The sequence below is a fragment of the Cavia porcellus genome, unplaced genomic scaffold (genome assembly GCF_034190915.1).
Source record: "Cavia porcellus strain 051 isolate PalLab524CR breed Dunkin Hartley unplaced genomic scaffold, mCavPor4.1 scaffold_16, whole genome shotgun sequence".
Lineage (NCBI taxonomy): Eukaryota > Metazoa > Chordata > Mammalia > Rodentia > Caviidae > Cavia > Cavia porcellus.
Genome location: NW_026947499.1, coordinates 20,507,865 through 20,526,363, shown reverse-complemented (window position 1 = coordinate 20,526,363; position 18,499 = coordinate 20,507,865). Strand labels below are relative to the sequence as shown.

General features: G+C 47.8%; 2 protein-coding genes across 11 annotated transcripts in view; one reads left to right on the top strand and one right to left on the bottom strand.

Annotated features, from left to right (window-relative positions):
* The window catches only part of Rsph14 (radial spoke head 14 homolog), an 84,409-nt gene extending 80,461 nt beyond the window's left edge, over positions 1-3,948 (bottom strand). Inside the window, exons 1-2 of one of the 2 annotated variants that reach the window (XM_063225873.1) lie at positions 3,650-3,948; positions 2,917-2,949 (exon numbers count right to left, since the gene is read on the bottom strand). The gene's annotated coding sequence lies outside the window, so the exon portion shown is untranslated. Of the gene's footprint in view, positions 1-263; positions 381-2,916; positions 2,950-3,649 lie in introns of those variants that run through there. The other variant, XM_003478037.4, reaches the window with a different exon arrangement.
* On the top strand, positions 510-17,117 carry Rab36 (RAB36, member RAS oncogene family). 9 transcript variants are annotated; one of them, XR_010039701.1, is made up of 11 exons: positions 510-685; positions 1,856-1,936; positions 3,944-4,035; positions 4,566-4,631; positions 5,540-5,641; positions 7,430-7,494; positions 9,166-9,217; positions 12,525-12,606; positions 12,993-13,083; positions 14,459-14,624; positions 15,082-17,117. XR_010039701.1 is itself a non-coding variant. In XM_005007244.4 (11 exons), exons 2-11 carry the CDS (start codon positions 1,868-1,870, stop codon positions 15,223-15,225), a joined length of 861 nt encoding a protein of 286 aa, XP_005007301.1. In that variant the 5' UTR covers positions 510-685; positions 1,856-1,867; the 3' UTR covers positions 15,226-17,117. The 9 variants fall into 9 exon arrangements, 7 of the variants coding, with proteins under 7 accessions (XP_005007301.1, XP_003478077.1, XP_023416561.1 ...); XR_010039702.1 differs by having other exon boundaries at positions 14,459-14,634; XM_005007244.4 differs by having other exon boundaries at positions 14,505-14,602.
* The last annotated feature ends 1,382 nt before the right edge of the window (positions 17,118-18,499 follow it).

Genomic DNA, 18,499 nt, shown 5'->3' with positions numbered 1-18,499 from the left:
CTAATTCATAGGAGCTCAATGACTAGAGTCAGCACCAACTTTAAAACCCATTAATCAAGGAAATTAATTTTGCAGCATGAGCTCTAGAAGTCAGGCATATGATTTTTCATAGAGCATTGGGTTTCAGAATTACGCTGTAAGGTCAGTAGATGTGGACACAAGGCATGTCCATCCCTTCCCAAAGCAGGGTCCTTGACTCTGACCAAATCCCGAGACAGTATTATTGTACTGCAGTACAGCAACAGTTATCCCATGATTACTACCAGTCCACCAGTCCTCCAGTCCAATGTAATGGCGAGTGAGCAGCTTCGCGAACACCTCCACGGTCAGCCCCAAGCATACACGCTCTCCAGCGCACAGCTCCACCCACTGGACTCCCTGGTTCCACCCACTGTCCTTGTAGCAAGCTATCGTTGCCATGGTGATCTCCAGCGCTGCAGCCGCAGCGTCCGGAAGTGTTTCCTTTGGCTGCTAGGCCCAGACCCCTGGGACGCTCTCGTTGCTATGGTGATCCCTTGTGCAAACTGCTTGCAGGACTTTCCAAAGTCAGTCCCACCCACACGCAGCCCCCAGCGTCCCGGATTCGTCCAACGCCCGCAGGTCCCGCGTGACCCATGTTGCCGTGGTGATCCCGCGCAGCTCTACAGTACTAGGCCGCTCGGAGCCCTGAGCCTTCGCAGGCGTGGTAAGTCAGTCCACTCGCCTTCTCTGTCCTACCCTCTGCCCGCCCCAGTGCAGGCACAATGCAGAGGTTGTGGTCTCCAGAGCGCCCTATCCTCTGCCAAAATCTACGGCCTACAGTCCCGGAATTAATCATTTCTTGAGCACCCATCCCGTGTCAGGCCAGTGCTGGTTCTCGAAGACAGTCAGGTCTGAGGGAGGACAACAGCTGGCCTTGATCAGACCCATTGTTGGGGGAGGGGGAGCTGCACGTGAAAAGAATCTGGAGGGATGTTGAATAAGCTCGAGGGGCAGGGCTGGGTGAGGACAACAGAAAAAGCTTGAAGCCTAAAAGCCCCAGGACACCCAAAGCCATCACCCATCACGGAGTTTAAGCTGAGAGAGAGCCCCTCCTGCTTAGACGTTTGTTTGGGAGAGAACCGAGTTTTCAGATTCCCACGGAGGGTGGAGCAGCACCCCTGTCCATGCCACCTGCACCTTAAAAGAGATAGCCTGACTTCCTGTGTCCAGGTGACCTCTCTCCGATGTTCTTGATAAAGAGGGAGGCCAGATCTAACTTTAAAGCTAATGAAAAGTTAGGCAGAAACTTATAGTTACATCTTTGGAGATTTGCACAGCTCTCTAATTCTTGTGAAAAGATAAAATAACAGGACCGGGGATATAGCTCCTGTCTGGCAAGTGCAAGGTCATGAGTTCGATTCCTGGTCCCTCCCTGCAAAAAATAACAGTTAAATTAAAAAATCTTAATTGGCTTTATTTGTGGTTCTAGAATCAGACAACATATCATTCTGTAAGATGCACTGAATATTCTGATGCACTAAGCAAAGATTACTTTTATAAATAGAAAAAGACTAAGGAAAATAGAAACAGAATAAAAAGCAGATTGGTTGATTTAAAGTTACTAGGTTTAAAACCAACAGGCTTTCTTTATCATGATGGCTCAGGTAAACTGGTCCCTTTTGATTGAAAGCTGTAAACCTGTTGGTGTTTTGTTTTGGTTTTTGTTTTTTTAACTGGCCCAGTTCAGAGTCTAGTTTGATCATGTGACACATAGCCTGAGTGATTCCATCTGGCTTGATCTGGTGTGTTGGGGCCTAATGCCATAGGCTAATCCAAAACAGTGACCACCTATAAACTGCATTTAACGTTCTCTTTTCCCTCATTGGTTCCATAGGGCTTTGGAAGAATGAGATCCTCCCTGACACCTTTAGGACCCACTGTGAGCAGGGACCGCATCATTGACACCTTCCCTAAGGTAGAGTTACTAGGCTACCCTTTTTTTATTTGTACTCTTCTCGTAATCTTGAGGTGGTATCCTCACCACCAGATATAAAGCAGGTGAATCAGGAGGTCTGTCTTCCTGAGAAGCTAGAAGACTAGATCTTCACTTTGTCCAGAGTAGGACAATGGTGAGACAAGGCAGCAGTGTGACTGTAGGTCAGTCAGATGGTCCTACATGTGAATCTCCATTCTGTCATTAAGTTTCATAACCATTAGCAAGTTACTCTTAGAGCCTAGAGGCTATTACCTCTTACATTGTCTCCCTAGCCAATTGGAAACAGGAGCCTCCTTGAGGTTTTGTGCAGTTACTGTTGTCATTATTATTACTGTTATCCAGGAGCTAGAGGGATAGCTCAGTGATACAGCCCTTGCGTAGCATGTTCTAGGTCCTGGGTTTGATCCCAAATGCCACAAAAAAATTAAAAATTAAATCCCAGCACTCTTAACTTCTAGATCCCAAATTGAGGCCTTTCTCTCTTTGCTATATTGCTTTAAAAAAAAGGTTCACAGCTCTCCTCTGTCTTTATTAAAATCCAGTATTAGCTAGAGCTGGGAATGCAAATCAATGTGACCTCTCTTGGTGGCTATGGAACTATATTTACCAACTTTGCAAAAGCTTCTGCCCACTGATGCAACCATTCCATTTCTAGAAATTTACTCTGCAGATACCCTGGCATGGTGGAGAATGTGCACAAGGCCAGATATTACAGCAGTTAGGAAGAATAGGTCAAACATGTCACTGTCCTCAGAGAGGAGGCTGGTTGAAGAGGTAATGCTACTTCCTGCCATGGACAAAAGGAATGAGGTACCTCTTAGGTGCCATGAGGGCCAAAGTAAATTGTTAGGTAAAATGCAAGAAGTGGAGATGTGTGTAGTCAAGTGTGTGTGGTACACTCTCTTGAGTGTAAAAAAGATGAGCTGAGGGTACAACTCAATAGTAGAACACACACTTACCTTGCACAAGAGTGTGGGCTTTGGTCCTCAGAACTGATAAAAAAAAGAAGAAAGAAATATGTGTATTGTTAATACATGCATAAAATATTTCTGAAAGTTACATAAGATGCTGTTGTCAGTAGATGCCTACATTGGCTTAGGGCAGGCATGCGGGAGACGTGTCCACCAAATGGTCTTTGTGTCTTTTAGATTCTGTGCCCAGGTTGGTAAGGAGGAAGGAAGTAGCTGTAGGCTCTGGGTGTTTTGTGTCTTCAGCTATTTCCTCTTAACCTCCTGCCGAGTTCCTTCTCTACACCCTCACGGGAAGGGTCTTAGTGCCTCAGACTGTCAGTAATTCCTCCACATTTTCCATTACAACACAATTTGAGCCATTGCCTTTCCTATGGAACTTGACAATGATAACTAGGAGCTAGTTTAGAAGTTGAAAGGAAGGGAAGCACAATTGGCACAGAATAGTCCAGGTCTTATGGACAGAACTCCATTTACAGAGCCGGATAGCAAGGCTCTAAGAGATAGGAAAGATTGTCTGATGTCACCTAGCCAGATTTTGTGAAGGTATGATTTGGCCTGGCTGTATCTGGCTCCAGAACTCCCTACCCCAAGGAGACAGCCTAGAGATCCTTCTTGTTTTCACAGAAAGTGGGGTTCTGTCCCTCCTATCTGTAGTCATCAAGGATCACAGGCCACTGGTAGCCACGTCTGCCCTGTACCCTAGGGCCACACCACTTCAGACCTGAGAGATTCTCAGTCAAATCAGGCTGAGTCCACATAGCACCTTCCAAGGCAAATCCTTCCCTTTACTTTGCGTGCCTCAGTTTCCCTTTCTCTGAAGTTGACTCACACCATCTACTCTGCAGCCTGCAACATGACAAGAAACAGAGAAAGTTAATGAGGCTGACAACCTGGTGGCTCAGCAGAGAGGAGGGATGAGAAGACTGGGAAGTAGATCACCACTGTGGTCTCTGGCTTGGTTAACAGGGCTGTGGTTTTGCAGGACATGCCTACCTATTTATCTGTTTCTTTGTAGTGGTACAAACCTGATGCCTCCCTGCAGCTTAAGGAGCACTTCAATGAGCAGGTCAGCGCAGCTTGCCAGCGCAGGAACACCGGGACTGTTGGGTAAGCCTGTGGACCTGGGATGTGGAGGAGAGATGACCAAAAGGAATAAGCAAATGAGTGTATGAATGAGAAATAAACAAATGAAGCACACAGCCTGGGCAGGTGCAACCCAGTGCTGGGATTTTTGTTTGGCTCTGCTTGACACGCTCTGCCACGTGAACTTTTCCTTGTCTCAAAATACTCAGGACTCTTCAGCCTGAGGTCTCAGGATGGGTCTGTTTTCTCTGTGTGGAACATCTTTTTTTTAACTTTCTTCTTTAAGTCCTCCTATGTTGGGTCCTCTGAAATCTCTCTCTAAGCCCCTAGTCTGAACTGAGCAAGTATCCTTCCTGTGTGCTCTTGAGCCCAAAACTTGTGTCACAGAATCACAGTTTTGCTGTCTGGATTCTTTATCAGGGTCAAGGCTGTCTATGTTGCCTCAGATCTAGGATTGGGTCATCACAGAGAGTTTAGGGAAGGAAAGGTGTCTGCATGTGCTAAAAATGCTCTAGAAACCATACTTAAGGTTGTCATGGCCCTATTTATTCCAGGCTCAAACTCTCCAAGGTGGTGGTTGTTGGTGATCTCTACGTGGGGAAGACCAGCCTCATCCACAGGTATGCTCTGCTGGCTGCCTTCCCTCAGTCAGGTCAGCCACACCTCACAGCACCAGCACCAGGTTGTCACGCCTTCCTGGGAGGCCCAGATAGTACTATCACAGTGGGAACCAGATGCTAGGAAACAGGCCACTGCCTCAGCCTGGTGGGCACCAGATGGGAGGAGGGACAAAACATCAGAGAGATGGTGGGTTGACAGTAGGGCATCCCGAGAGACTGGCACTCATCACACTGTCCCCTGGGGCCACAGCTGGCCCCTCTACTGGCCTCCCTGGGAACAGACTCAGGTATTCTTACAGTGAAAAGGGGTCTCGGGGAGGCAAACTTACAGTGTTTGCCTTGCAAGCTGCCACAGCCCATCTTCCTCATTATCTTGTTGGCTGCCCTGTTGCTATGGTTTAGGGAGGTGTCCCCCAAGGTTCATGTGTTAAGGGTTTGACACTACTGGGAGGTGGTAGAATTTTTAAGTGGTAGGACTTAGAGTAAGAGGGCTTTAGGTCACTGAGAGCATGTGCTCAAAGGAGACACTGGCATCCTGGCCCCTTCCTCTTGCTCTTTTTTGCTTCCTGGTCATGAGGTGAATGGTTTTATCCTGCTATATGTCACCACTGCAATCAGCTGCCTTCCCACATGCCCCAAGCAATGGGTCTCATCAGTCACGGACTGAAATCTCTAAAACTCTGAGTACCAAAACCCTTTTCTTTTTATACGTTGACTGTCTCAGGTGTTTGTTACCGTGACAGAATGCTAAGCAACACACCTGGCTATCCATGGCCTCTGTGAGCCATCCCTCCTTAATTCTCTAAAATCAGTGGATTTTATTTGCCTGTACACTTTCACTGGGGAGCAAACCTTCCAAGGCAGTTTTTGTGAAGACACCTCTCTAATGACATCCTCACGTCCCACAGGTTTTGCAAGAATGTTTTTGATCGCGACTACAAGGCCACTATTGGGGTAGACTTTGAAATTGAGCGCTTTGAGATAGCTGGGATTCCATTCAGCCTCCAGATGTAAGTTCCCATTGTGTGATGTCATTTCCCTTATGGCTGGAGGGTGGGCTTCCTGGAGTCCTTGGGGAAAGGTCTTGGACAGCCCCTTCTCCACTGTCAGCAAGGACCTTTCTAGACAGGCAGGACCTGGGCTGGTTTTGAGAAACCAGGCTTCATGGCTCCCAAGTTTCCTGGTTGCTCTTCGCTCTTGACACATCAAGGGAAGGTTTTCACACCCTAACCTATCCACCCATCCATGATGGCTTTCTCCCAGCCTGGACCTCCTGTGATCCTGCAGGAGGCGGGTAGACTTCGGCAAGTCATTAGCTCTGAGTCACTGTCCCCAGCTATGAAGTGGGACTGGATTAGTCCTTGCGTGCTAGGCTTGGGTGAGGAGGGTTTTGGTAGAGGCCATGCCATCCACCCCCTCCTCAGATGTGCTCCTCTGCCCCTTCATACCTTTTCCCTCAGTAGGGAGGTAACTCCCTCCCCCCACCCCGTTCTTTCCTTCCACACTTGTCTTCTGGTTCTCTTTCCTTTCCTCCTCACTGGGTTCATTCTTCAATAGTTCATGCTCTGCTGAGTCTGAAGTGCAGTTCTCGAGCCAGATGATGCCACATCTTTTCCAAGAGTGAGGATAGGGTCATCCCAGAGCAAAACTGGCTGTGAAAATGCCAGGGACTAAGGGGTCTGGACTGCTGAGAAAGGCAAAAAGCCAGAGAGAACCATCCAGGTGGAGCCAGGTAGGCAGCAGCTAGTGGCTGGGCTCTGCCTGTGGCTGCAGGCTGTATCCAACTATAGAGAGACCAGGAAAAAACAGGAACACTGTTCTGCCTCAGTCTCTCAGTGTCTTAGATTGAGATCAGTGCTGTCCACGCAGCTGACCTCATCTCCAGGCCTACCCCTACCTCTCCACCCAGAATATTCTTTTGAGATCAAAAGAAAACTGAGTGCATTAGTGAGGGGACATAACCAAAAAGTTTGTATCACATGGGATCACTTGAAAAAAAATCTCAGACCATTGGTGTCATATTCATGGTTTGTCTCCTGTTTGGTTTACTGTGAAAAGTTAAATTTTGACCTGTCAACTTTAAGAAAGGATTAAGGATTAGATTTCAGACTCGTGCCTACATACTGACCCCACGCCTTGCTATAAACCAGAGCAAATAAATCTCATGTGCGCCATCCCATTTTCTCTACTGTGGCTGTGGTAAACAGCATAAATCTAATGTTGTATTCTTTTCTGTGAAGCCAGGGCTCAGCTTCTAAGTCCTTCTTGGTATGTTACTCCAGAGAGCCAGGGCCAACTAAAGAGAGTCACCCAGGAAATATAAACCATGTCCTTATGAGGCATCCCCATCCTTTACCCAGGAAGCAACAGTACAGAAAGGGAAACAGTGTCCCAATTACTCATGAGCAAGTAGTAGAGCCATGGCCCAGAGCACTAGTACCATTCAAAGGGAGCAAGTCACACTGTAGAGCATACATTCCTTTGTAATGTCACAGTTAGTAGGGACTGAGCTGCAGCTCCATTCATCTGGCAGCAGAACTGCTAATACTATGCCCCTAATCCATAAACTGTGACTCCAACAAAAGAGTTCCTCCTGGGGCACCCCAGAGGGATCACCAGGAGGAGCTGGAGATAGGTATAGCTGGCTCACACAAGCACTTCCTGAAGCCCACACAGCTGGCACAGCTGGTACTTGTGTGTGAGGCTCCCTCCTGTGGTCTCCCTAACCTGTTGACTCAGAATACTGTGATTGCTTAACCTACCACCACTGTTTTCCTTTCTCCCCCTTCATGGCTCAGCTGGGACACAGCAGGGCAGGAGAAGTTCAAGTGCATCGCATCTGCCTATTACCGGGGTGCCCAGGGTAAGCAGCTGTGTGTGATGGTGGGATATACAGCAGGGGCCTCCCCACTGGACACAACAGCAGGAAGCCCAGGTCCTCTACACAGGCACCAGTTTTCTGTTCCCTGTGAACTACTGAGAAATCACCCTAGCCAGTACTTGGGAACAGAAAAGCTGCCTCCAAGCTGGGGCCTTGGGTAGCTTTGACAGTCACACCCTTTGGAGTCTGTCATGGTGGGTTCTGGCTGTACCTCTCAGCCCCAGCTTTCATATCAGGAAGATTCTGAGAGAAGGATTTGTTTGTCCTGGGATTCAGGAAAAGAGGGACAGCGTAACATTCCAAGAGGAGGTGGGCAAAGGTTTGTCCTATCTTAGGAGGAGGAAGCTAAGCCAGACAGGAAGAATGAAAAGTGGACCTTTGCAGGACTGGCAGGTCCCAGGTGCTCAGTGTCCATCACCAACATGGCTAAGTGCAGCCTTGGTACTGGGCCAGTCTCACAGCAGAGATGGCAACAGAAACTTACCACTTGGACACCACCCTCCCAGAAGCAGACAGAAATGGATTTCAGTAGGACATGGGAGAACTGTCAAAAGGATTTCAAACCAGACTCAAGGCACAATTACATGTACTCACTAGTAGTATAAGAATCATAGTTTTGTGATTCTTATACTACTAAATCATTCAGGTTTGAAAGGAATAAAAACATGTACTAATCCATGAGTAACTCAGCTAAGGATTGGAACTTCAGCTGAGCCACATCCACTGTGACCTCCTTCAGCTTTTGCTCTCCAGGCCTCTCTATTCCCAAGGAGATTCTACCTCCACAGGACTAGAGCTGTAAGGTGCCTGGCACACTTCTGCAAGCAGCAGCCAGACTGCCATTGCCCCCATGTTACCAGTGAGCTTTTCTCTGTTCCCCTCTGTCATGGGAGCATTGGGACTCTCCCACAATCAAGCCATTGTCCAGCCTGCTCACAACTGAAGGCATCAGTAGAGGACACCATGACTATAAGCCACAGCTCTGACCATCTAGAAGTCATTTTCCTTAATCTGGTTGTTGCTGATTGTTATTACATCCATAGCTGCCACTGATTGAAGGTCTTGCCAGGTGTGATGGTACACACCTTTAATCTCAGCACTCTGAGAGGCTGAGGCAAGAGAATCATCAGTTCCAACTTATAAGAACAACCTTGTCTTAGAATAAAAAATAATAGGGCCAGGGATGTAACTCAGTGTGAAGGCCCTGCAAGCCTGCAAAGTTAGTTAGCTTATTAAATATTAATTTTTAAGAATCTGTCCTAGATCAGGCCTTGGACTAAAAGCTTTTCAAAATAGCTGCCTTAAAAAAAAAAACAAACAGAAAACCCAGCTGCCTTTGTTTATCCTGGCAGCAACCCTGAGAGTTAGGCATATCATTATCATTATTTTATAGATGGGCAAACTGAAGCTCTCTGCATTTAAAACCCTTTCCCAAGCTCCCTCTCCTGTAACAGCAGAGGGTCGCTGATGCCAAAGTCCACATGATCCACATTTGCCTCATCTGTCCTCCCTAAATTCCCTATAGCTGGACTGTAAGGTCCACAGTTGCGTTCCAGACCTGAACAGGTGCTTGAGGGGGAGAGCTCTCCTTTGTCACAGTGTGTTGGCCTCACCTGTCACTGACTGACTGTTGGCTTTCCCCCATGTGTCCAGTGATCATCACCACCTTTGACCTCTCTGACGTGCAGACTCTAGAGCATACCAGGTAAGTAATTCCAGTCTCTGTGACCCCTTTGGGGCACCTGGGTTCAGAAAGCTCCTGAAAAGGCTCTGCAGACCCAGGCCATTGGGCTAGTCCCTTTATGGTGGCTTTGGGCTCCTGTGTTAAGATCGATTGCCCATAAACTGTTTATTGTCCCATTGCCTCCTTAACCCTCAAGGGGGCATTTGCACCAGGCTAGTGCTCTGCTAGGCTTGCTCATTTTGTTATCCTGCTGTCACCATCCTAGAAGACCTTATAATTTTTGCATGAAAAATGCCAAATGTTCACTCTGCCCTGGGCTCTGATAGCCAGTTCTGTCTGAAGGGATGTGACTTTGGCCCTTGCTGTTTTGTTTCAAGGTTGTTTTTTGGTACAGGGGATCAAAATCATGACCTCATGCTTGTCAGGCAGGTGCTTATACTGCTGAGCCAAATCCCTGGCAAAATGTGAAGTTTTTTTTGTTTCTTGTACCAGGGTTTGAACTCATGACCTTACACATGCCATGCAGTTGCTTATGCCACTGTCCTAAATTCCCAGCCAGCCATTACTGTTTTGAACAATGCAGCCAATTCCAAGAGACCATCTTGCTTCTGTCAGGAATCTAACGGACCAAAAGCTACCTCACCTTCTCACTTTATGTTTGTTTGGGACATTCACATCTAATTTCCTCCATACCCGGAGAGAGACTCTAGAGTGATCATTCCAGGTGATAAAAGCTCAAAGGATGAGAACAGGTCTTCATGACCTGACCAATGCTTTTGTATTCCCACCCTACTCAGGTCCCACTAAGGCCATTCTGGCTGTAAGACCAGCATCCCACTTAGCCATTGTTGGCCAGGGGCTTCCCTCTGTCTCCCAGCTCAGTGCTTCCAGCACTGGGAAGGACCTGAGTCTCTATGTGTATTAGTTATTTTCCTCTTGTTGCTGAGACAAAATACCCTATACCCAAAATTAAAGAAGGAAAGCTTTACTTAGCTCACAGTTTGTGGAGCTGGCTCCAAAGCAGGATGGTGTGGCAGAAGAGCAACAGTTCATGGAAAGATATCAAAAATAACAAGAACAAAAAAGGGGGCAGCATATAGAGATTCTTTCTGTCTCTTGTATGTAGGCTACCCACCCTAGGGTGGGTATAGCACTTACACCCCTAATCCCAGCATTGAACCATATCAGTCACAAATTCTAGAAGCCTGCCCCCATGACTGCATGAGGATTTGAGGGGACATCCATACACAAACCATAAACTTCACCCCTGGACCTCCCTTTCTGCAAAAGTCATTTAGTCCATCTCCAAGAGTTGCTAAAGTCTTAATAGTTTCAGCACTGCTGAAAAGTCCCAAGTCTATTCCAAGATATAAGGCAAACTCTTAGCTATGAGCCCCTGTACAAATGAAAGTTAAACACTTCCAACATTCAGTGTCACAAGATAAACATTACCATTCCAAATGGTGTGAACAGGGGAATACAAAGGATGGTACCAAAGCAAATCTAAAATGCATCAAGGCAAGGCAGCTGTGGTGGCTCACACCTATAATCCCAGCACTTGGGAGGTTGAGGCAGGAGGATCATTGGGAATTTAAGACCAGCCTGGGCTATAAAGTGAACTCAAGGCCAGCCTGAACTTCATAGAGAGTCCCTGTCTCAATAAGACAAAAAAAATATTCAGGGCAAACAGTAAGTTCTGTAATTCGATATGAAGCAATCTGTGGTAAGTTGTGAGCTCCAAAAAGCTTGCATGAGTATGCCCCTATGGCATTTCTAGTGGTTTTAGCTTCCAGAGCTTCTCTTTTAGGCCCACTCTGCTCAATCCTTGCTGCTTTCCTTAAATGATCCATGTTCCTGGCTTTTCCAAATTTCCTGGTTCTCCGCTACATTTTTCACTTCAAACGCACAGCCTCATGCATTGCCCTTCCAGGAGCACACTACCTGGGCTCCAAGGCCTGAAATTGGGTAAAAACCCTTTTAACCTCAGAACTTTTGCATTCTGCATGTGCCTAAAACCAGCACTATGTGGATGATGCCAAGGTCTGTGGCCAGGATTTCTTCTCTCTTGGCTGTAGGGATCAAGTGCCTGGATCACTGGGCATTCCGAATCTGATTCTAATGAACAAATTCTCTATGCCACCACCATTCTGGAGCTTGGTGTGGGCACCACCACCATCCTGGAAACATAGTGTGGCTACTGCTATTCTGGAACATGATGCTCTTCAGCTTTCTCCTCAAAGCAAAGTCTTTCACTTTTGTAGTTTTGAGACTGCAAAGGGTGGAGACTTGCTGCTTCTTGTGATGCCCTCAGGCCATCTTTTATATTTTCTGTTCTTCAGCAATTGGGATATCTTCAGCTCTACCTTTGCAATCCACGGCTTAATTGGAGCTCCTTTCTGGCCAAACTCACAACATTTTAAATCATCCTGCTGGGCTCTTTGCTCTTGATTCTCAACATAAATGTGGCTAAAAGCCCCCAACAATAGCCATGCCGCAGCCTTAACATTTGGCTGCCTTGAAATTTCTTCTGCCAAATTAAAGTCAACCACCCTTAATCTTAGTCTCAGGCAAAGTCTTTAGACATGAGCAAAGTACAGACTTCTTGCCAAACCATAACACACATCATCTGAACTCCAACAACCAGTGCAATTCTTCTTCCCAGCAGAAACCTCCTATACCTGGTCTTTAACAGCATGATTTCTGTCAGCCTTCTGGTCTTCTGAGCTCTGACCAGATCTCCCATACACAACAGCCTAAGGCATTCCAGCACTATTTCAGGTGACATCTCCAAACCTTTCTAAACTCTTCCCACAAGCCATTCTCAAAAGCTTTTGAACTACATGGTCAGGTATAGTCACAGCAATGATCCCACTTCTCTGGTACCAAATTCTGTCTTTTTTTCTGTCTGTCTTTTTCTGTCTGTTATTTTTCTCTCATTGCTGAGACAAAATATGCAACACTCAAAATTTAGCTAACAGTTTGTGGAGGTTTCAATCCATAATCAGCTGGCTCCAAGGCAGATGGTGTGGCAGAGGTGCAACAGTTCAGGGTGAAAGACAACAAATAAGAGCAAAAAGGGAGAAGCATGGACAAAAGACTCTGTTCCTTATATTGCATGTAGGCCACCCACCCCAGGGTGGATATAGCATTCACCCCTATAATCCCAGCATTGGACCACAAATTCTAGAAGCCTGCCCACATGGCTGATTGAGGCTTTTAGGGGACATCCAAATACAAACCATAACACTATCCAATACCATTGTCCTCCTCATGCACCCTTAGGTAGGTTTAGATGACCCTCGGGCAATCTCTCCTCTGTGCATTACAGGCAGTGGCTGGAGGATGCACTAAGGGAGAATGAGGTGGGATCCTGCTTTATCTTCCTCGTGGGAACCAAAAAGGACCTTCTGGTGAGCAGAGTAGAACTGGAAGCCTGGTTGCCTCTTGGAAAAATGCCTGTGCTTGCAACCCAAGTGTGAGGAACAGCATGTGACATTGACATGCCTAGTATTAGCATTCAAAGACCCCAGGCCTTGGAGCTTCAAGTCAGGGGAACTCAGGTTCCCTGTTCTGTCTCCTAAGAATGGGACTGTTGACACCCAGATTTGCCTGTGGACCACTGAAGTGTCACCCCAAGGCATGCAGCATGCATGCACCGGGACTGCCCTGTCTGCCCACGCTGGGAAATGGGAGTGAGGGTGGGGAAGAGAGATGCCATGGTGAGAAGAGTGCAGCTGTGACCCCAGGGGCCACCCGTAGGTCTGGGCACTGGGTCAGCAAGGGCTGCTTCTCCCAGTCAGGGGCAGCATGTGAGCAGGCTGAAGCAGAGGCTGTGCACCTGGCCAATGAGATGCAGGCTGAATACTGGTCAGTGTCAGCCAAGACAGGTGAGTGGGGCAAGGGACTTAGTGGGGGGGAGCATAGGCTATTGTGTGGGCCCAGTGTGCTGTGGGGGTTCTTGCCTTGCCTTCAGTGCTGGTTCACAACTTGGCTATGCTGGTGACTGGCAACACCTTCTGTTGCTTTACAGTGGTCTCCTCTAGGCCACTGGGAAGTGTGTCCCATGGATGTGAAGAATAGTGACACTGGTCCTTACCAGTCCTAGGCTAGATGCCCAGCAGGTCCAATCTCCCCATATGGGAAGCAGGGTGACAACTCTCTATTTCTACCCTACTTATAACCCTACCGCGATCCCTATCCCTACCTCTACTTCCATCTCTATCTCTATCTCTCTCCCAGCCCATTTGATTTTCAGCTAGGGTCTTGCTGGGTTGTCTAGACTGATCTTGAACTTGCAGTTCTCCTGCCTCAGCCTCCCAAGTAGCTAGGATTAACAGGCATGCATGTGCTACTGCACCCAGTTTACCTTATTTTTAATGAGAAAATATTTTTTATTATTAAGGGTATATGTATTTCCTGAGGAAAAATTAGAAAGTGCAAAAAAGCAAAGAACAGACTTTGAATACACAGGTCATGGGGGAGATTAAATAGAAGAACACTTCAGATGTGTTATGTGCATGTTCCAACTCCCTATGATGAATATAATCATTATGTGTTGTAAACATGGACTAATAAAAATAATTGAAATAATGTGTGGTGCCTAGCACATGGTAGGTCCAGAGATTCAGGGGACTCAGGGTTAGGCCCAGTGGTCCTGGTCCCAGGCAAGCAGGCACAGCAGGCATTTGGCCAGGGACTGAGTGAGAGCTGAGTAGCTCCCTCTACCACAGACACCCAGCAGTTTTCGTTTCTGGTGCTCTCTGCTGCTCCTTCCCGTAAGCTTCCCCCTTGCCCTGCAAAGACTCATCATCCTCCCTGAGCAGAGTAACAGGGGAATTCACTGATAACTCAGTACTGGTCAAGTAGGACCACAGTGTAGGCTGTTTGTGCTGGATGCAGGAACCTAGCCTCCTCCCTGATAGCTGGAGGAGGATGCTCAGACTCCACGTAAGAGCCAACAGTGTATAGTTACAGGAAAGCAGGCACATATCTGTCCTGAATTCTGCCAGGCCCAGCACTGGCCCATAGTATAGTAGATGCTCAGGAGCAACTGATTGGAAGAGTAGCTTCAAGAAACAAAGGCTTAGAGGTCTGAGGGAGTGGGGGTGGGGCTGAAGTCAGGTTTTGAAAGGTCCTACCCCTGGCACTGTAATGGGCCCATGGGTGGGTAAGGCCACACCCCCACATGTCACTGTTACTGTCAAAATAATCTAGAAGGAGCCACACTCCTGATTGAGGGTGGGCTGTTCTGGCACCCGTAAGTATCTAGAGCTACAGCTGGGGTCACAGCTGTCCCATGGGTCTCCAGGAGAGAATGTGAAGGCATTCTTCAGCCGTGTTGCTGCCCTGGCATTTGAACAGTCAGTACTGCAGGAGCTGGAGAAGAGGAACAGCACTCAGCTCCAGGTCGGCGATGGAGACCTCATTCGTGCGTACAGGCATGGTTGCATGGGCTGGGGAAAGACTGGAGATCAATGACCCAACATTCCGTCCTCCCATCACCCCAGACCCTGCCATTTCCTTGTTGCCCTCTTTGGGCCCTCTTCAGTGGATTGGACAGGCCTATAGCCTCCCTGACTCCACCTGCTAGTTCAGGCACCTCCTTTGGCCCTCCCTGTCTTCCATAAACCTCCTCATGGGCCAGGCTGGGGATCACAGTCTCTGGAGAAAGACATGGCTCTGGTTCTGTAAGCTTGGGCTTTTGTCTACCATGTTCTACCATATAAAATATTCTCTGGGCCTCTTATCCTGTATATGCTTAACTAGGCTTCCTGTGACAGATCTGGGAGCTCAAGCTCAGAGCTGTGCCCGTCAGGATAGGGGTGCCCCTGACCAGTGTCATGTGCAGGATTCTTGACTGATGCCAACTTTTCTTCTCCTTACAGGAATTGAAGGAAGTTCACCTGAGACTCAGGAAAGCGAGAGACCCTTTAGCCTGGGCTGCTGTTAGCTGGACTCCCCCACATCCCCTGCACACAAATGGGTATAGGCTGTCACTATGGAGGAGAACATGCAGTCTATCTCCTTGAAGGTGTGGAGAGCCTGTGTACCCAGGACTCAGCTACTATTCTTTAGCAGGAAGCCACTGGGTGCTGGTGCACCTTACATTGCCTACTCAGAACTGGCTAGTGAGGACACTGCAGTGATGACCCACCTGCAGGGTCATCATTGTCACCTGTGACCTTGAAAGACCTCAGGACTGCAAACTCAGGACATTCCTGCAGTGGCCCACATCCCTCACCATGGCCCTGTTTCCCAGAAATTTTAGATGTGGCTTCAGACTCCTTCTCATCATGGTGTTCCAGGCAACCAGGACCTGTCAAAGTTGGCCTGTGAGGAAAAGCATAGCTGCTTTCTCACCTGGGGATTTTCTGTTATCAACAGAACATGCAGTTCTGGGCTTTAGAGTTTGAGGCCTCTTGTCCGCTGCCCCTCTGTCACAGACTCCCAGGCTCCCTGAGCAGCCCTGCCTCTCTCAGGGGCACTGTTGGTCCCCTTCTGATCAGTGGACCCTCCCTGGCATCTCTGAGAACCCCATGGTCTTGCCCTCCAGGTCAGTGGGTGAGGAGAGCTGAACAAGTCCTTTGTGCCTCGGATCCATCTGGAGGATGCATTTTCTTGGCCATGAGAGATGAAAACTGCATACCCGCCCCTCGGGTAAATCACTGTACATCCACTTACCTTGGCACTGCCCCACGACTCATACCAGTGTGCACTGTTGCCTCTCCAACCTTCTCTCCCACTGGCTTGCATATTTCTCAGGACTTGTGTAATGGCATCCACATCTTTGGAGACTGTTCAGTCTAGCATGTTCCTGCCCACCATTCCTTCTGCACAACCAGTGCAGACAAGAATATCCTCCCCACCCAGCTCTCTGCCCAGAGGGTCTGCCCTCCTCTCTGTCCCTTGTGTTGCTCCTGCAGGAGGTGTCAGGGCCTTGTCACTGCTACTCACTGCCCACTGCTGCTGTGGCCATTGGTATCTGCCCGCTCATCCCCACCGTCTTGCCATAGGTAGGTGGATACATCCAGCATCCCTATCTGCTTCTTGGAGATGGTGAGCATTCTGGGGGCAGGCTGTGCCAGTTAGTACCCTTCTAATCTTTAGCACATTGGTTGTGCCCCATGAATGTTCACTGAATCATAGCAATTGCCAAGTAGCAGACAAGAACACTGGCATGTTTTTTGGTGCATTATTCCTTTGCATATATATGTATCTATCATGTCTTTATATAAATTGCTTTTAAAGGAATTGTGTGCTTAGTGTAAAACAAGATACTAAAAAGCATATAAAATATATATTGGAAGTACTACCTTTGATTGGTCACGTGCTCACTTCAGCAGCACATACACTAAAATCTGATTGCTCACATGCCAAACATATGGATGGTTAATAATTGGTACAGCTCCTGTGTTTCCCTGTCGCAAACCGTATTTGTTAGCTCATTTCTCCAGAGTGACCTTGGGTTGTACACACTGCCTGATAGACTGCTTTCCCCATGGACTGCCTGGGGGATGCACACAGCCCCCTCACTCCTTTAGCATCTACTCTGCTTAATGTAGACAGACTGTACTTAGCCTGTCCCATACACAGGTCATTTTGTTTTGACCAGCAATTAGCTTTTACTGATGGTGCTGCAATGGCCATCCTTTGTAATTATAGTGCACACTCAGGATTCCTAAAGGAGGGCCTCCTGGCCTGGTCCACTGTGGAGGAGGAGACACACTAGGGGTACATTAGGGAGGACCAAGTTTGTCGGGTACAAACAGAATGATGGTGACCAATTATGAAGGGGTAGGATGGTGGTGGGGAAGGGGAATATGGTATCTTGTTGTTACCAGCTCTTAAACTGGAAACCCACTGTCTCATGTACACCCAAACTTCTGTATATGGTACTTTATTAAACTCCTTATGTTGCCTACTGTGGTGTGCAGCTAGTTCCTGAAAGCCCTATCTGACAGTCATATCTCCAATTTCAGTGTTTGACCCAGAAGGCTGGGAAACTGTGCACACCAGGCAAAAGCAAGGCACTCATTGTTTCCCAGCCAATTAACACAGTTATTTTAGTGTATTTGTGCTGCTACAACTGAAAATCATTAATGCATTCATGAGGTCCAAACACCTCTTAGTAAGCTACACCTTCCAATATTTGCATTGGGGATTAAGTTTCAACATGCGTTTTGGAGGGGGACATTCAAACTACATCAAGTAGGCCAGGGGCATAGTTCAGTGGCAGGCTGCCTGGCAGGTGTAAACCCTGGGTTTAATCTCCAGCTCCGAAAAGGGGAGAGGGAGCAAGCAGCACCTCAGAATCCCTTCAGTGTAGCTTCCACCCCTTTCCGTTGATACAAAGACATTCTCTTCAACCATCTCAACGTTCCACAGCAAACTTCTGGGGCAGAGAATCTGTGGGTCTTGTCTTGCAGGTCCAGGAGACAAAGCAGCCTCTTGCATCAAGGTACAGCAAATATCTACAACCAAGTGCTTAGAAGCATCTTTTCCCTCTTTCCTGGTTCCCTTAGCTCTTTGCTCTTCATTTCTCTACCCATCCTTTTATTTGTCTATCTCTCCTGCTGGAGACACCTTCCTGTCCCTATCTTACAGATGAGGAAACCTACAGCTGAAAAGATGAGACATGTCTGACACCTCCTCCTCCTCCTCCACACTTGTGGCCTCTCCTCTGCCCCTACCTCAGCATGGAATCCTACTCTAGGTAGCCTTACCCTTGGGGCTCTGTCTCTTACACCTGTGTGCCCCAGTCAGGTGTTCCCATACAGGGTCATCCAGGATTGCCACTAGAACAGGGATTTCTCTTCTCAGTACTGTAAAATCAATCAATAAAAATTTAAAAATAAAAATAAAATGAGCCAGGATGTATTTGCATTGGCCCAACCACACGCTCTTCAGCATAATACCAGCCAGCCAAGCCTCCCCCCTTACAGACTGCTCCCTGTGGCCCTTCGGTACCAGACCCCCTCCTTCAGCTCCACAGGCTCTACAGTGACCAGAACAAGGTCCTCACGGCCCATCTATTTGAGTCTTATGTCTGGGGGGGGGGGCCTGTTCTGTCTTCTCAGCTTAGCTGTGGGCCTCCAACTCACTCTTCAGCCTGGAGAATGGGTGAGATCTAATCCCAGACACTCTCCATGAAGGTCTGGGTGGCTTTACCAGGAAACCTGAGACCACATATCACTAGGTAACTAAAAACAGGTGGATTGGTTAAATTCACATGGTCACCATTCACTCACCAGTTTTTCCTCATTCATGAGTTCCTAGAGCCCCTTTTCTAGGCTAGTGTCTGAA

Excerpts from the sequence above, each read along its gene's own strand:
- Rab36 (XM_005007244.4), top strand. The coding sequence starts at position 1,868 with ATGAGATCCTCCCTGACACCTTTAGGACCCACTGTGAGCAGGGACCGC. Across the intron at positions 1,937-3,943 it reads TCATTGACACCTTCCCTAAG|TGGTACAAACCTGATGCCTC; the intron begins GTAGAGTTACTA and ends GTTTCTTTGTAG. Across the intron at positions 4,036-4,565 it reads AGGAACACCGGGACTGTTGG|GCTCAAACTCTCCAAGGTGG; the intron begins GTAAGCCTGTGG and ends TATTTATTCCAG.